Genomic DNA, 18,005 nt, shown 5'->3' with positions numbered 1-18,005 from the left:
TTGGACCCTGCTGGCACCCAGGTGGATGGTGGCTGGCGATTCAGCAGCGATTTAGTGTGCGATAATCCCTGCCTCCATCCCATGTCCCGGCTGCAGCCCATGCGGCTGGAGCTGATTTAAAACACCACCAAGCAATAAGATCTCTAGACTGGCAACAGTTTCCCAGAGGACTTTTCCATCTGCTGCCCTCAGGTTGTGGAGTGACCCGTCAGAAGAGATATGTGCCAAAACACTGGCACAATAAGGGTCAGGAAACTATGCCTTATGAGGAGAGACATAGGGAGCTGGATTATGTTCAGCCTGGAGAAGAGATGGTTAAGAGGTTATATGCTAGCCCTGTTTAAGTATTTGAAGGGATGTCATATTGAGGCTGGATCAAGCTTGTTTTCTGCTGCTCCAGAAAATAAGACCCAGAGCAATGGATTCAAACTAGAGGAAAAGAAGTTCCACCTAAACATTAGGAAGAATTTCATGACAGTAAGGGCTGTTCGACAGTGAAACACCTTCCGTCAGAGAGCGGTGGAGCCTCCTTCTTTGAAGGTCTTTAAATGGAGGCAGGATGGCCATCTGTCAATGGGGATGCTTTGATTGAGAGTTCTTGCATGGCAGAGGGTTGGACTGGATGGCTCTTGGGGTCTCTTCCAACCCTATGATTCTATGATTCTGGGATTTAAATTGTAATTTAAAATAACATTATAAAGGCATATCTCTTCCAGCAGGCCTAGCCAGTCAATTTTAAATAATGACTTTTAAATTGGTTTATTTTAAAGAGTGCATTTATATAAGTGTATTTTAATGTTTTTATAGTATTGTATTTTAACTGTTGGATTTATGTGTTTTGTTTTGTATTTTAACAAGTTACACCCCACCTTGATCCTTGAGGAGAGGAGGAAAATAAATATATTATTATTATTATTATTATTAAAGTTCCCAGACTGAGAGCAGAAGATTGTATTAAACATGGCTGGGCTAGAGGAGAGGGCAGGGTGATGAGATGTCCTAACTGCAAAAAAGGACAAGTCATTGTAAATGTAGGACATTCCAGAAAGCAAATGTAGGCCATGATTAAATCAAAGCTAAAAACTCAAATAAAAATATAAATTCAGGCTTCTTAGTTATGCCCAAAATGAAAGGCATTTTGGAAGGCATTTGGAATTCATAAACTTTAGGAAGAACTTCTTGGCAGTAAGAGCTGTTCGACAGTGGAGCACATTGCCTTGGAGAGTGGTGGAGTCTCCTTGTTTGGAGGTTGGAATGTAGGACATGTCCTGGAAAAGGAGGATATCTGGTCACCCTGGAAGAGGGACAGAATGGCAGATGATTTTGTTCCTGTCCATCACCTGGGTCTATTGCCTTTTGGAATACAGCTGAGATATTCTAGAAGTTGCTGTCTTTAAAAAGGACTGCTTCCCCTTGCTCTGCCCATCAGTTCTCAAAATCTTCCTTTGCAAAGGCCAGCTCCATCCTGGAAGGAGCTGCCCTTTTCAGCACCACTTCAGATACCCTCCGAGAGGTTTTCAATGGCCATGGTTCACCTCCATCGTCACTAAGAAGGGTTGCCAAGTGCTTATGGTGCCTGTACTTTTAAAGCACTGATGGAGAACCTGCAGTCCTCTGTCTAATTTCAGAAGCTCTCTGTAGGCAATCAATACAGACTTTTGCCAAAACTAGTCTGCTCCTTTTCTGGCAACCTGCTGGCACAATGGGGAGTGAGTACACACAAGAGAAAGGCAGAGAGACCGAGAGACCAAGAGAGACAGACAGAGAGACAGAGACAGAGAAATGGTGTCTGTGCTTCCTGAGTGCTACTACTGCCTTGTAATCTGAAGCACAACTACCTTGAAATTCCAGCTTCCAGAAACATCTCCAACTTCAGCTTGAGAGGCTGGCTTATCAGTAGTCAAATTCTGCATGGTCCTCTCCACATGCCACATAATGCAAAACATCTTTAAGCGACATAAAGGTTTCTATGCTAGTAGGCCTTATGATGGGGACATAAGAGGAAACATTCAGTATGGCGAAGAAGCTAATGGAGGTACTTGGGGCTTAGATCCCCTCCTCAGAAGTCATGGCATGGCTTTGCACATTTTTTCTGCCTTTTAGTTTGATTGGGAAAGAATTTCACAAAGTGAGCCCCTGTGTGGAGTGGCCCATTGTGTTAGTTGTGTGGTGGTAGTAGGTACTGGTATGTCTTCCATTATGGAGCTGATGACCACTAAGCATCTGAACTGGGTAACCTTTATAATCTTGTTGCTGTGGACATCCAGGGTGCATCCAGGGTGGAGAAATAATGGTGTCTGGTGCCATTTTGATTGCCATGGTGCCATCCTACAGATTCCTGAGATTGGTAATTTGGTGAGGCACTAGCACTCTTTGGCAGAGAAGGCCTTGTAAAACTACATTCCATAGGATGGAGCTACAGCATTTCAAGTGGTATCAAACTGCATTATTTCTACAGTGTAGATGAGCCTTCAGATGAGAGAGGGCTGAAATGTTTTGCATTATCATTACGTATGGATTGAGCTGACACATGCCATGACAGTGGGGTTGGCCCTCCCATTAAGGAAAGTGAGAAATACTTTGGAATATAATTGTGAATATTCATTTCATCTCTGCTATTGCAGTTGTAATGTCGGAGTGACTTTCAGCTGCTAGTGGAAGGGCAGCTTTTGTACATGAAGTGGAAGAGATGTCATTTTTCCCTTTGATTCAGTCCAAAACATGTTTTCAGCTCTGCCTGTGCAGTTGGGCTTCTATATGGGGTCTTGCAGGCTCTATGAATCATGAATTTTAGCATTTAGTACTCATATTTTGCATTTTATAATATTTTATTTTATAGGGCTGATACCAGTGGAAGTGTGAGCTTGCTTCCTCTGTCCCCATTTTCTCTGTCTAGCCCCCCCCCTTTTTTTTTTTTATTTGTGTATATTATTGTGACTGTTAGATCATAAGCCTGCAGGCAGAGACTGTGTTGTTTTTCTTAACTTTTGTACAGCACTTAGAACATTTAAGCACTTTTAAAATAATGATACTAAGGGTGGGCAAATGGGTTGAGGCATCCTGTCAACACGGTTAGGATTGCCATCATGGATAGCATCACCACTCCTCTATGCTGCCTTTGTCACACACGCCCTCTCTGTCTACATTTGATTTACTATAATTGTCTCAGCGCAGTTGCAAAACTCTGAGTTGCTGGACCTGTGGAACATCTTCCTTCCTTCACTGTGCCACCAAAAGAACATAGGAATATAGGAAGCTGCCTTTTCCCAGGCCAAGGGTTCTCACCTTTTGGTCCTCCAAATGTTTTGGACTTCATCTCCCATAATCCCTAGCTATTGGCTGTGATGTGTGTGGCTTGTGGAAGTTGCAGTCCCAAACATCTGGAAAATAAGAAACTAAGCAGCCGCTTTCCATGATTTCAGACAAGGTTTTTTCTCAGTCTTCCCAGAAGCAGCAAGGATTGGACCTGGGTCTTCTGCATGCTCAGCACAACCTCTGCCACTGAGCATTGCTGTTGTTGAAGGCTTTCATGGCCGGCAGCCCGAAAAAACCCAAAAAACTATTGCTGTTGTTAACTGCCTTTGAGTTGACTCCAACTCATGGTGACCCTGTGGCTGAGACATCTTCTAAACCTTCTGTCCTCCACTGCTCTACTAAGGTCCTCTAAATGCAGGCCGGTGACCTCCATAATAGAGTCTACCTATCTACCGTGTGGTCTTCCTCTGTTTCTACAAACCTCTACTTTCCTAGCATTATTGTCTTTTCGAATGAGTCGTGCCTCCTCATGATGTGTTCAAAGTATGACAGCCTCAGTTTGATCATCTTGGCTTCCAGGGAGATTTCAGCTTGATCTGTTCAAGGACCCATTGGTTTGTCCTTTTGGCTCTCCATGGTATCCTCAGCACTCCTCTCCAGCGCTACATCTCAAATGAACTGATTTTCTTTCTATCCGCTTTCTTCAGTGTCCATTGAGCTGCAGCCTCTGAAATGACTCTCACCATAATTAATGACAGGGCACTAGTGCAGCAGTCCTTATAGCTTCTGTCATCTGGGGAGATAGGCTTTGGTTGTTAAGCTTTCTAGGATGGCATTGGCTGTGATTACTTAGGATTTCTAGGCCTTTGGGATGGTATTTGGATTAAATATTCAGAAGGAAGAGAACACAATTAGTTTTTACTTCTCTTCTGGGATAGCATAGTGAACTTTGCTGCCAAGGAGAGAATGCACCATTTAATGAAAGACTAGTGCGCAGCATGGATGAATTTTATGTGTATGTTTTTCTAAAAAGAATTTGTGCATTGTTACTGGGGGGAAAATCCAACAAGACTTTAAGATCTCAACGCTTTCAGGGTTCAGTGCATTTTGGGTTTGGGGCACATGTCAAAGTTGTGGGTTTTGCGTGTTTGGCACAAAAGGTTGGTTTGTCTGCAATTTAATTGTTTTTTGGGGGATTAGGAAAGAAAAAGACAGGATGGATTATTCATCTGGTAGTGCTTTGGGTTTCCCAGTGCACTGGAGGAGATGAGGATGAGGATGATTTTATCTCTCAGTTTTCCCCCAATACAGGGATTCAAGGTGACTTACAAAATTTAAACAGATATAAAGAAAAATCCACATTGCTAAAAACATGCAAAAAAAAAAACCCTTAACAAAAAACCAACCCAACCAATAGAATTAAAGCAATTTAAAAACATATTCACTAAAAAGCAGCAAATCTGCCAATACAGCACATTTTTGTTAAAAGCTCTTTCCCCATATTAGTCAGTTTCCAAAGTCCTGTCAAAATAAAAAGTTTTCATAGGGAGCATAACCCCATCTAACACTAGCTAAATCCCTCTTCCCTCATCTGTTTTGACTGACCAGAAGCACTTTTCTCTGATTCTGGATTAACCTACAGTTTGTAAGCCCCATCCAGTCCATTACCAATGACAGTCACCAGTTAAGAACTGAAACAGCTTCCTTGGATTGAGATGAAAAGGAATGATAGAGTCAGTGTCATCAACGTATGAACAGCATCAGGTCCTAAAACTCCAGACATTACTCCCAACAGTTTTATGTACATGTTAAATAGGATGAGGGACAAAACTGACCCTTGAAGGACCTCAATGGCCAATAGCCAACAGGTCAAGCAGGAGTCCCCCAGCACACTTTCTGGAGTTACCTCCTGAGGAGGGAATGGAGGCACCCCAAAAGACCTCTTCCAAGTCCTATGTGAGCAAGGAAGCCCAGAAGAATACTACGGCTGAGGGTACTGAGAGTAACATACTTTCTGAGTCCAGTTCCCTGTATAGGTTGTCCTCTGAGGTCTTCCATAGGTAAGACTGAGGATACTGAGAGTTACATACTTTCTGAGTCCAGTTCCCTGTATAGGTTGTCCTCTGAGGTCTTCCATAGATAAGACTGAGACCACTTTGAAATAGTAGCCCATCACCTCCAGAAACGCCTGGAGCGTAGAGGCCATCACACACTCTTACACCATACTCCAAAAATGAAATGTTAGAAACTGGCCAATGGCTGTCTAATACAGAGGAATCCGTGGAGGGTGTTTACAACAATGGTCTCATAACTGCTTCCTTTAGACATGATGGGATTCTTCCTTGTTTTAGTGACCACTCTGTCTACTCACTCAGCCAGTGCTCTCTGGCCTTTTCAATGAACCAAGAAGCACAAGGGTCTACCATGAATGTGGTGGCTCTCATCCCTCCAAGAATTGTGTCCATATTCTCATGCTGTTCAAATTGAAACATTACATGGATCATTGCTTCTTAAACTTTCTGATGTGGGGAACTGGCAGTGTTTTCCCTGATGTGTCAGAAACTGGTTTCATATTTGGGCCCATTGGCTACAACTCTTTCTTTCTTTCTTTCCTGGAAACTCTCCCGAGTGGCCCAATGTGCCCAATGGGCTATAGGACATCTTAGAGGACAACCTATACTGGCACAGGTCCATGACCATCCCTCTGAATAGCACTTGTCTAGATGATCTTCATGTTTCTTCAAGTCCAAAAGCTTGACCTATTTAGGATTTTTGTTAAAGAAACTTTTCCATGCCTTCAATCCAAATCGCTCGCAAATATGTTCCAGCTGAATATGATGGTGGCTTTCCCCCCTAAAGCACTCTTATTTTTGCTCCATAAATTTTAGCTGGCTCTCAGCTTTACAATGGAAGTTTTATATTTTTGGTTGGTTTTTTTTTTAACATTTATTGATCAAGGACACCAAATTCAAATGGCTATTGCTATAAAAACATGGAGCACACAGAGGAAGTTCTACCACAATGAGCTGAGCACCACAGTACCACAGATATGGCTACACAGAACTGGCACTAGCACCCAGCATCTTATGGAACTGTGAGTCGCTAGATCCATTTTTGGGCCGACTGCTAGTACCTATTATGGAATCTCTTTTTTAAAAGGACGTGGCTTGGTGTAGCCATCACTTATGGACCTAAGCTAGAATTCCTCACAGGCTCCCTTGTAAATTTCTCACCGTTTCAATGGAAGCCATTGGTGGTGTTTGGAACAGTGCTCAAAATGGTTGTTCAGCAGTGACCACCAGATTCCAATAAGGTCTGGCAGCAGCTGAGATCAGGGTCCACCAGAGAGCACTTTGCCAGGGAGAGATGGTCTTAAGATCTGAGTCTGGCCATGTGTGGCCCATCTTCACCTAGAAAGATGGTCTTTATTTACCAAGCACTCCCTCTATTAGAAGATCCTTCATCTCTTATAATGATGATGCTCTTCCCTCTCTCCCATCTTCTCAGAACTAGTAGTCTGGGAGGGAATAGGTGAGCAGGCAATCTGAAAATAGTTCTGTCTCTACCTGAGCAACAAGTTACTTGGGGTCCAATGCCTTCTAGGGTCAGAAGCCTGGTAGGACTATGAGGAACCATATTGATTGTGCTTTTCATCTGACGGCAGCACTAGTGGCTACAGCACTGGCGTCTGGCTATCCAGGGGTGGTACTGCAGAGACCAGTCTACAGTATTAGCTTCTTTTCTGACAAGCTACTGAGGAGTGATCCCATCTGCCCAAAGCCTTTGAAGGCCAGCAGTGCTGTAGTGGTTTGAATGTTGGAGTACCACCCCAGAGACAAGAGTTTGAATCCCTGCTGGGACGTGAAACCCACTGGGTGATCTTTGGCAACTCATACTCTCTCAGCCTCTGAGGGAGGTAAAGGCAAATCCGCTCTGAACAAAGCTTGCCAAGAAAACACTGCGATAGGTTCGCCTTAGGGTCACCACGAGTTGGAAACAACTTGAAGACACGACAACAACCGTGCTGAAAGAGGGCTGACACAGAGAGAGGCAAGGGGCGCTTTTTAAATTCCGAAAATGAAAATGTCACAGCATGATTGGCTCAAACTTAGATTTCATTATTTATATGGGGATTAGTAACATGTTAGATCCAACATAGACACTGACTAATTCTGGGTGTGGGCGGAAATGGATCGTCTCTCTCAATGGTCTTGTTTGTACTTTTGATGAAACGGTTGCAGCTCAAATGCAGGCAGCAATATTTACTTTCTGGGGAGTCAGTTATGGAGAGATTCATGATGGGTGGGTGGGTGGATAGCAACTGAACACTATAGGACAAGTATATATGCGGGATGGAGGGAAATGTTGGTATATTTTACATTCACTTCATCTGGCCAAATTTGCACATCTTAAATTAATATAATCACTGCCAACAGTTATCCTTTGGAATCTACATTGCTGTGATGTAAACAAAAGGCATATTCACTGTAGCTGTGTGACTTCAATTCATTTCCAACTTATGACAACCTTATCAAGGGCTTTTCTTGGCAAGATTTGTTCAGAGGGGGTTTGCCTTTGCTTTTCTCTGAGGTTTAGAGAGTGGGATTTGTCCAAGGTTACCCAGTAGGTTTCCATGGCTGAGCGGGGATTTGAACTCTGGTCTGCATAGTCCAGCGCCCAAACCAGTACAGTACAATGGCTCTCAAAATGCATGTTATGGTGTGAATATTAGAGTAGATACAAAACTGTGTGTTGGGGAAAGTTCACACAGAATGCCTGTAATTGTGAAATTGCCACACAAAAGTTTATATTGAGCAATACTGTTAACAAAAATAGACATACTGCAGAAATCTGTTTTCAAAAATGCACATATAATTCAAACTGCATATAAAAATGGGCATATTAGGCAAAATATGGACAGTCGGCATGGCATAGTGGTTGGAGCGTTGAACTGCAGCTCTTCATTTCCCTGCAGAAAGGATTTTGAATTTGAACTGACATTCTCACATACCAATGGTATATATACATCTGTCCCTGGTTTCTGCTCTACTAAATGCACCTGAAGAAGTAGACTGTAGTCTACGAAAGCTCATGCTGCCAACTTCTTTCTTTCAGTCAGTCTAAAAGGTGCTGCAAGATCTCTTTGCATACACAGGTCACAAAAGTGTTGAACGCAAGCAGTACTCTGAAAATTTCCCAGAAGGCAAAATAGGAAGCAAGGCTCACCAGCAGCTAGTAGCAGAAAATCTGAATTATCTGAGAGGTGGGGACTAGATTATAATACACCTCCCTAAACCAAGGACTCATCTAACACCCAATAATGTACCTGGAAGTCTTGTGAGGACTTGCTTCCCTCCTCCACAATTATGGCACAAACCAGATATGTATCAAAAGATGCATCCTTTCCTGGTGTGGTTTAATGTTTCCTGTGTTCTGCTGAAGAGGGATTTGTGGATAGATTGCAAAACGTGGAATTATAAAAACAAAACTCCAGCTTTCCTATCCTCCAACATTCCACACATATGACAGTAAAAAAATTTATAGCTAAGGCCTTCGGAAATGACAGGACTGGCCTTACAACTTGGCAAAGCGAGGCAATTACCTAAGTAGGCAGTTGCTGGGGACATTAAAAAGCTGGCAAATAATGTATAACCAACCTTTTGCCACTCTGGTTTTGGATGTTGTTGTTGTGTAGCTTCAAATCATGCCCGACTTATGGCGACCCTACGGCAAACCTATCGCAGGGTTTTCTTGGCATGATTTGTTCATGGGGGGGTTACGTTTGCCTTGCTCTGAAGCAGACAAAGACTTTTAGAGTACCACTTTGACCCGCAGGGAGAGGCGGGATATATTATTATTATTATTATTATTATTATTATTATTATTATTATTTGCCCAAGGTCACTGAGTGGATTTCCATGGCTGAGCAGATATTCAAATCCTGGTCTCCAGGGCCGTAGTCCAACACTCAAACCACTACACCACACTGGCTCTCAACTAGGGTTGAATACATAAGGACTATTGCTTATGGGACTGAGGGAAACTAGAGTTTGAATCCCAGGATTCTGTAGGATAGAGTCCTGGTACTTAAAGTGGTAGTCAAACTGCATTATTTCTACTGTGCAGATGTACCCAGTCTCCCCAAAAAAGAATTGCTAGTTGAAGCTGCCACTTGGGTTGCGTGTATAATCCAGCCATGCTCAAGTAGTGGCTAAGGTAAACATGGTGGGGACATGCCAAAACTATTCCATTAGGGTGGTTTTTTGTGGCATAGAGGAGTGCCAGTGCTTTCAAGACCTGGATTCCCCTCCTACACAATGGAAGTAGCCCTACCCTGGAGGGAATGTGTCTGGGCCCTTTTCCAGTGAAGGCACCGGGTGCAGCTCCAATCTGTTGTGGGTTTGGCACTGCGGCATGCACTAGAATTTCACCAAGACTGTTCGACTGGCTAATTGCTCCCAGCCAATTCCCAGACAGTATCCTCGATGCGCCGCTTGCTTGCAGGAAGAAGGCAGAGTTACACTTACAGCATGATGGGGGGAATTTCAGTGGCCTTTGGAAAGAGAACAGAGAGCTGCCGTGTTATGTAATTGGGTCTTTATTTACAAATTAATTGAAACTGTGATTGTTTAATTGCTCATGTGATTTTTCCTTCAAGGAGCAGGCATAGCAAAATTGGCGGCTCTTCAGCAAGGAAGGAAACAAGCTCCTATATAATTAGCCTGAAACTATGCAATTAAATTCTTATTAATACCCTCAAACAGCAGGGACCAATTCAGGCCTTTAATTAGTGATTAACATGAGACAGGGCGAGATTGAGCTGTAACAAAAACTGCCTTGGCGGCTCATGGTTACGGTGCAAGTTTTTAGATGCTCTTCCTCCCCTCAACTTGGGAGGGAAGGCAAAGAATATGCAAAGGACGTGTTTGGTGGTAGGAGATCAAGCACAGTCATGTTGAGGAAGGAGTCAAGGCAGCCTTGCCAATCCCCCTGCTTAGGATGGTAGACTAGTTGCTGTGGTGCTTCTTCAGGCTGCCTTCGCGTTTGCTTTTATCACAGAAGATGCCATCTCCCAACCTGGGGTTATGCAGTGATCCGTGAGTCAGGCACACAGCTGACCTGGGTACTTCTTTATTTAATTTGTATCACACCTTGAAAAACTAAGAGGAACAGGGTAGTAAATGAGGACAATGGTCCTGAACAGACAGGCCAAAATAAAGCTGCTTTGGGTCACTTTGGAGGTATGCTGTTTAAATGACACACGCATCTTAAGAGTCCAGAAGCCTTGCCAAAGCTGCACTCCAGTCCTTAGGCCTGGAGCGTAGCTTTGGGGCGGCTTCCAGCCTCTTAAGACGCATGCATCATTTAAACAGCATACCTCCAAAGTGACCCAAAGCAGCTTTATTTTGACCTGTCTGTTCAGGCCCAAGCAGCTGGAAAATAGCCATTCATAGAACAGTCGGCCTCCACATTTGCGGCTTTGACTTTTGATTATTTGCGGATTTGATTAGTAAGTTCTTTCTAGGAATGTCTTGGTCCTCTAAGTCTATGACCAACTTTCACCAGAAGTCGCACTGGGAGACCTAGAGATTCCTAGAGAGAACATTTCTCTAGGCATTTCTGCTGCTGCTATGTGCCTTCAAGTCATTTCTGACTTATGGCAACCCTAAGGCGAACCTAAGATGGGGTTTTCTCAGCAAGATTTATTCAGAAAGGGGTTGCCTTTGTCTTCCTCTGAGGCTGAGAATATGTAACTTGCCCAAGGTGCTGCTGATTGTGGATGGCCTCTGGATTCTCCTTTCTTTGCCTCTTTCCATTTAGACTTCATTTGGCTTGGAGAGTCTCTTTGGACACAGGGTGCCTTCAAACAGTGGATTGTCCTTTTTGGAGCAAAGACACACGGTCACCTAGTTTTGAGTCTGTCTCCTTGGTTGAAAAAATAGTTTTAAAATGATGGTTTGTAGACTTTTCCTGGATATTTGGTGTGCATATGGGTGCCTTATAGAAATGTAAGTATTGCTACTGCTCTGAGGCTAGGATGCAGCAAGGGCCTTTTTGGAAGGGATGTGGAGAACATTACTCCAGCCATCAGAAAGCTGTTTAAACTTTCCCCATGGGCTTTGCAGCTGTTTGATCTCCAAGCAGTTTGCCGCCACCTCCCCAAGCTTTCTTCTCTTACAAGAGAAAGATGCTTAAAGGGAGCAGAAGTCTCCCTGCTGCAAGCCATACAGGGATAGGGTGCGGAGTAAGAGTTGAGTTAGAGAGAGGAAATTTCGTGCAAATGGTAAGCAAGCAGGACTGGCTGTTAAATCGTAGGTTGACACATTAATGAATTTTGCAGCATGCCTGGAAAAACTCTCACCTAAGCCTGGAGTTGACCAGAGAAGAGAAAGGAAGGAAAGAGGTGATGCGAGGGCAAAGGAGGACATTGTTAGGTATTTCTGGAGGGGACCTTGTTCCCGTTACCTTTTTGTGACGGTATGTGACCAGGAGCTGGCAATGCTCTCTCTGATTCTATATAAAAGAGGGGGAAACATCATCAAGTGTAGATCCCTCCATTGTTTTTTGTGGCCAATCTGAGGCGGGGGGAGAGACCTGGGATGGGGAGGAGGGAAAGCCAGCAAAATGGCTTTAACAGCTCCTGCTATTTCTCCCCCACCTCTCTCTGCTTCATAACTTGGCCACAGCTGGTACTGTTAATAGCTCTGGCAGCAGCAAATAACTGAAAGAGCATCCCTGCCCCCTCGCTTGGTCCCAGACCCATTCAAGGCGGGTGGTCTTTGCATGGGCATGGGGCAGGGTCTGCAGATGAAACAGGCTGCCTGGAGAAGAAGCAGGAGCCCATACGAATCAGGAATCATTTTCCCCCATTTCTTTGGGGGTCTGTGCTTCTTTGGCCAAGGTGAGCCAGTGCTCCTATCCATACTGTGACTTAGGATGCATCCACACTGTAGAAATACAGTAAGCCCTCTGCATCCACTGATTTTTTTTATCAATAGATTCCATCATCCACAGCTTCAGAATATTAAAAAAATATGCAGATTCCAAAAAGCAAACCTTGGTTTTGCCATTTTATATTAGGGATATTATTTTACTATGTAATTGCATTTAATGGGACTTGAGCATCCACAGGTTTTGGTATCCAAGAGGGTCCTGGAGCCAAACCCTGGCAGATACCAAGGGACCACTGTAATGCCATTTGATACCACTTAACTGCCATGTACAGAATTTGCAGCCTTGGGAGGCATGGCACTCTTTGGCAGAGACCTTGTAAGACCAGGGTGACCAGGCATCCTCCTTTTCCTGGACACTCCTACATTGCAACCTGCCACAACAAACTACATTTCCCAGAATCCCATTGCCTTGAGTTAAAATTTGTCAAACCAGATTATTTCAGTTGTGTGGATGCATCCAGAGCTTAAGCCAGCCAACTGTGGTTTGCTATGTTGACCAAATTGGGCAAACTAAGATTACTCCAAGCTGGTTTTTCACCTAAACACAACTGGGAACTACGCAGGGAAATGAAGGCAAATTACAGTTGGCCCTTCTTATACACAGATTTCTTATACACGGATTTAAGCATACACGGTTTGAAAATGTTCCAAAAAAGTATAAATTTACCTTGATGTTCCATTTTTTATTAGGGACACCATTTTGCTATGTCATTATATTTAATGGGACTTGAGCATACACAGATTTTGTTATACACGGGGGATCTTGGAACCAAACCCCAGCGTATAACAAGGGTCCACTGTATAGTCTACCTAAGCCATTGTTTCCCTGATTTGTATGTCATGGTAACTGGAGAGGTTTGTGAAGTTTATGCAAGGAATTTATGCCAAATCAGAGTTCAATGTGAAGTCGAAGGCTTTCACGTCCAAGCTTCCATTGTTTTTTGTGGAGTTTTAGGGCTATGCAACCGTGTTCTAGAAGAGATTTTTCCTGACATTTCAGGGTTCATTAGGGGAAGAGGGAATACAGTAGCTTCAGTCATGCCCTGATAGCAATAGCATTTATGTTTTTATACCGCTTAGTAGTGAAATCACTAAGTGGTTTACAATCTGTAAGCCAGTTACCCCCAACAAGCTGGGCACTCATTTTTTCGACCTACGAAAGGATGGAAGGATGAGTCAACCTGGAGCCCTCTTGGACTGAACTCACAATGTTGTGGCTGCAGTACCAGCATTTAACTATTGTGCCATCAGGGCTTCCTGATGACCAGCCAATAGTTTGACAATGAGATAAACCATTGTTTCATGCTCCATCTGCAAATTATTAGATAAAAGAAAACTTCCTTGTGACTTACTGGTATGACCTGACCTCAGAGCATAGAATAATTACTTGTAGATGTGCCAGCTGACAGAGTCTTGGTATTGTGGTCCAAAAAAGTAATTTATCTATGTTTTGACCTCCCATGTAATTTATTCATATTTTGACCCCATCCACATATCTATTTTTAATCCAGAATTTGAGAAGCCTGGATGGTAAAAGCACTTTTTTTGCTTATTTCTTTCTTCCTTTCCTTCTCTTCCCTGTAGCCTGCAACTGTAATCTTCATGCCCGCCGCTGCCGTTTCAACATGGAGCTCTACAAACTCTCAGGGCGGAAGAGCGGAGGTGTCTGCCTTAACTGTCGCCACAATACTGCTGGGCGGCATTGCCATTACTGCAAAGAGGGATTCTACCGGGACATGAGCAAATCCATCACTGACCGTAAGGCCTGCAAAGGTAAAAAGCCATAAACTCTCCTCATCCTTCTGATGATCATCTTTCTTAGGTGGCCATGATGTTCAGAGGGGGTGATCAGGTTCATAGAATCACAGAAGCATAGGATTGGAAGGGACCCATTGGACCATCGAGTCAATGCAGAATTTCCAACTAGAGCATTCCCAGCAAGCATCTATCCAGGCTCTTTTTGAAGATGTCAGAGACCCCACCACTTCTCATGTGCATTTGGTGGGAACATGGGAGAAGGCCTTTTCAGTGGCTGACCCCAGGTTAGAGTGGCACCCTCCCTACTTTCTTTACACAGACAAGCATTTCACAGATGGACTGATGATATAAGGCCCATCTTACACATGCACTGGATATTGCTAATTCCTCTCTCTCTCTCTTTGTCTGTGTGTTTTAATGTATGTTTTAACCTGGTTTAAATTTTTTCTGATTGTGTAATTTAACTTTTGTATTCTGTGGATTTTTAAAAATGATTTTTAATCACTGTAAATCGTTTTGAGTCGCAAACTGGGGGAAAGGCAGGGTAGTAGTACAGTGGACCCTTGTTACACGCTGGGGTTTGGTTCCAAGATCACCCGTGGATAATAAAATCCATGTATGCTCAAGTCCCATTATATATAATGACATAACAAAATAGTGTCCCTTATACAAAATGGAAAATCAAGGTTTGATATTTGAAATTTATACTTTTTTTTAACATTTTCAAACCGTGGATGCTTGAATCCATGTATAAAAAAATCCATGTATAAGATGGGCCGACTGTCGTAGTAGTACAATGCGCCCTTTGTTTATGCGAGGGATCCGTTCCGGACTCCCCTATTTAAAACAATAATGCGTATGCTCAAGCCCCATTTAAATGAATGGAGCTCGTGCACACGGCGGCAAGGTGGCACAGTGGTGCGCATGCACCACCTGAATGCGCCCATTCATTCCTATGGGATGCGCCACCCATTCCTCCCTGCGCGGCTTTCAGCCTATGCTGAAAGCTGCGTAAAGTGTGCCCGCGTATGACATGGACACACTGTAATAATAGCAGCTTGCCAAATTGCTCTTACTATCAAGATGTTCAATCGAAATCTACCCTCCTGTAACTTAACACTGTTAAAAAGTCTGCTCCCTTCTCTTTGTGGTAGATCAGGAAGGGAGATCAGTATGTAACAGATAATTTGAAAATATTAAAATGCTTTGAGGAATTCTGTATGAGTTATTTCAGGTATTTAAATACTACAATCATACAGTGGCATCAGAAGGGTTGGCATCACCCAGTGTGGCAACTCATAAATGCTTGAAGCCATGTCTCCATTCTCAAACTACTTCAGAACCAAAAATGCAAAGTGAGACAGACTGAACACTGCCTTCAAGTCATTTCCAACTTATGGAGACCCTATCATGGGGTTTTCTTGTCAAGATTGGTTCAGAAGAGGTTAGCAATTGCCTTCACCTGAGGCTGAGAGCATGCAACTTGCCCAAGGTCACCCAGTGGGTTTCCTGGTGGAGCTGGAAATTGAACCCTGGTCTCCAGAGTTGGACTACGACTCCAGAGTTGGATTATGGCCTGACTTCCCCTGAGCCTAGTCTACCTCACAGAGTTGTTGGGAGGACAAGGTGAGGAAGCATGGCATAGTAGTTTGAGTGTTGGACTAGGTAGGAAGAACTGCACAAGGCAGTTCTCTATTTTGAGTTATTCGGAGGTTGACCAAACCTCGAGCGGCCCATCCGCTAGTTTAAGGTCGGTGTCATAGTGACGTCACATGACTCCTGAGTCCCCACTCAGATGACATAGCAGGGATCAGGGTAGTAATCATCACAAGATTCCCACGTCCGAAGGTAAAAACCTTCGTGATGTTCCGTTCCCTGTCCAGTCAATAAAAGGGAGAGGCCATCCGTACCTTCATCCCACGTCACATCCAGTAAGGCCCTCTGTACCTTGTCTGAAGTCCAGTCCGATAATTTGTCACATCCGTACCCGCAATTGGGTAAGCCCAGTCCGCCTTAAGGTCACCGCATACATGACACCAGTTATCGTGTCATCCAGACATGGTGCCAAATGGCTTCTTGGGCGATCTAGCGCACACACGAGCACTAGTTTCAGAGCTTACAAGCTCTATTGGTGTTAAAAGGGGGCTGACACGGTCTCACTCTTAGCCAAGCTATGAAACATAGCTTGTTACCGGCGGGGTCACGCGGAGGTGGTGAGACCCTTATTGATGCCAGCCCGTAACTATGAGAGTCATAGTTACTCCCGCCAACACTATGCCACACTTTCTCACTCTACCCTCCCAACAACTCTGGCATAGGAGAAGTCAGGTCCAAGATCCCCAAGTAGTTTCATGGCACAGTTGGGACTTGAAGCTGGATCTCCCAAGTCTCAGCACTACAAGTCCAACACTCTAACCAGTATACTACATAGGCTTCCATTCATGTTATTGTGCCGTTGTATTATAGATTCTTCCCAGAGCAGAGCAGCTATTTTTGATGAGGAGAAAAGAGACCAATAAAGGCCAATAATAATGCAATCCTATGGATATTTACTCAAATGCAAGTCTCAGTTCAGTAGGATGTGACCTTTACTAAGCCTAAATTGTGCAGCTTTGTGTGTTTTTAAATAGTGTGCCCTAAATCTCTCTTAGAATAGACCCATTGGATCAATTGTTGAATGGTGACTCAACACTAGGGTAAAATACATTGGACTAAAGGGTATAGTTTAGTAGGAACTATGGTTAAGATTCAGGCCTAGATCTGAATGAATTCAAAATGTTCCTTGGAAATTATTTTTATTGGAACACATGCACATATTTCTAAGATGTCACAACTTGCTCGCATGCACTACTTTGATATTATTTTGATCTTTAGAAGGGGGAAAACACATGGCGCTGAAAAGTGTTAACATGCTAATTTTAGTGTGCCTGAAGAGCTGTGGACATAAGTATGCGCACTTTTCAGGGATAGTTCCTTGGGGAAAAATTCAACAGCAGCTTTGATTTTAATATTGCCCTGGTATTGTAGCCTTTCCAGTTGCTCAGTTTGGCTTGCATTGTGTTCACTCATTATGTTACTAATTAATTTTATGAAATCAGTCGTTTCTCAAAATAGGAGATTTTCCGTGGAAAAATACACCAGTGGCTTCAATAGCAATTTTCCAGAAAATTTAATTTTCCACCCCGCGTCACTCATATCAGGGCCAGGGCCATGGACAGCAGGAGGGGGAACCAGCGCATGGCCTATGTTCCCCCAACAGCCTTCTGATGTAGCCAGGAGCTTCTGCTGGGGTCCAGAATATTGCAGGCAATGGTTTCATTCTGCTTGAAAGCCAAGACAAGGTTCTTCGCTTTCTGGTATGGATCCAATATCACAGCTTGAAAAACTGAACGTTGGGGACCACAAACCCCAGAATAACCCAGCCGGCATGGCCATTCTGGGAGCTGTAAACCAAAAAAAGTAACTTTTCTAAATTCTGTTCATGATGTATCCATTTTTCAATCTAGGATGGTCAGTTTTTACCCCTAAAATGTTCTATGGGCCAAACCCAGCCTAGAAATGCTTTTGAAAAGCTTAAACTTTGGAAAACCTCCAACTGGAAGTGAGCAGCACACACTTTCTAACTGTAACCGCTCGACATGGAATAGTCCTGATTTAATCCTTTGTTACCCTACTTTTTTCAACTGCTTTAAAATGTCCCAATTTCTCTCTTCCTCCTGCTTTCCTCCTTTGACTTGGGTTACTTCGATTGCTACTAAGTGAGCTAAAACTGCAAAGTAGTTTGCACTCTTACTCAGCAGGGAGGAGAGGAGAGGACAGGAATTTTGCCCTTCCCAGTAGAGTCAGGCAAAAGCAAACTGCTGCAGTGCCTCCTAGCTTCTGTGTTCTTCCTCATTAATAGCTTTCACCACCTTGACCATACCTCTGATGTTTCTTGGTCATATATGTCCCAGTTTTCATCTGTGTATTATTGGAGGCTATGGATAAGACATTCTTTTCAGGGTTTGACAAGTTGGATTTGGGAAGTCCTGCAAACTT

The 18,005-nt window shown here is 43.5% G+C and overlaps 1 protein-coding gene across 1 annotated transcript in view; it reads left to right on the top strand.

The window, feature by feature from the left end:
• The window catches only part of LOC149306291 (netrin-3), a 109,428-nt gene that overhangs the window by 42,747 nt on the left and 48,676 nt on the right, over positions 1 to 18,005 (top strand). The window contains exon 3 of the mRNA XM_089476812.1: positions 13,794 to 13,982. Coding sequence (XP_089332938.1) covers positions 13,794 to 13,982 — 189 coding nt within the window. The remainder of the gene's footprint in view (positions 1 to 13,793; positions 13,983 to 18,005) is intronic.

Source organism: Sceloporus occidentalis, unplaced genomic scaffold, assembly GCF_023333645.1.
Source record: "Sceloporus occidentalis isolate IW3139 unplaced genomic scaffold, rSceOcc1.0.p SCAF_10, whole genome shotgun sequence".
Classification (NCBI taxonomy): Eukaryota; Metazoa; Chordata; class Lepidosauria; order Squamata; family Phrynosomatidae; genus Sceloporus; species Sceloporus occidentalis.
The sequence above is the reverse complement of the archived record's forward strand: the minus strand, read 5'-3'. Positions and strand labels throughout refer to the sequence as shown.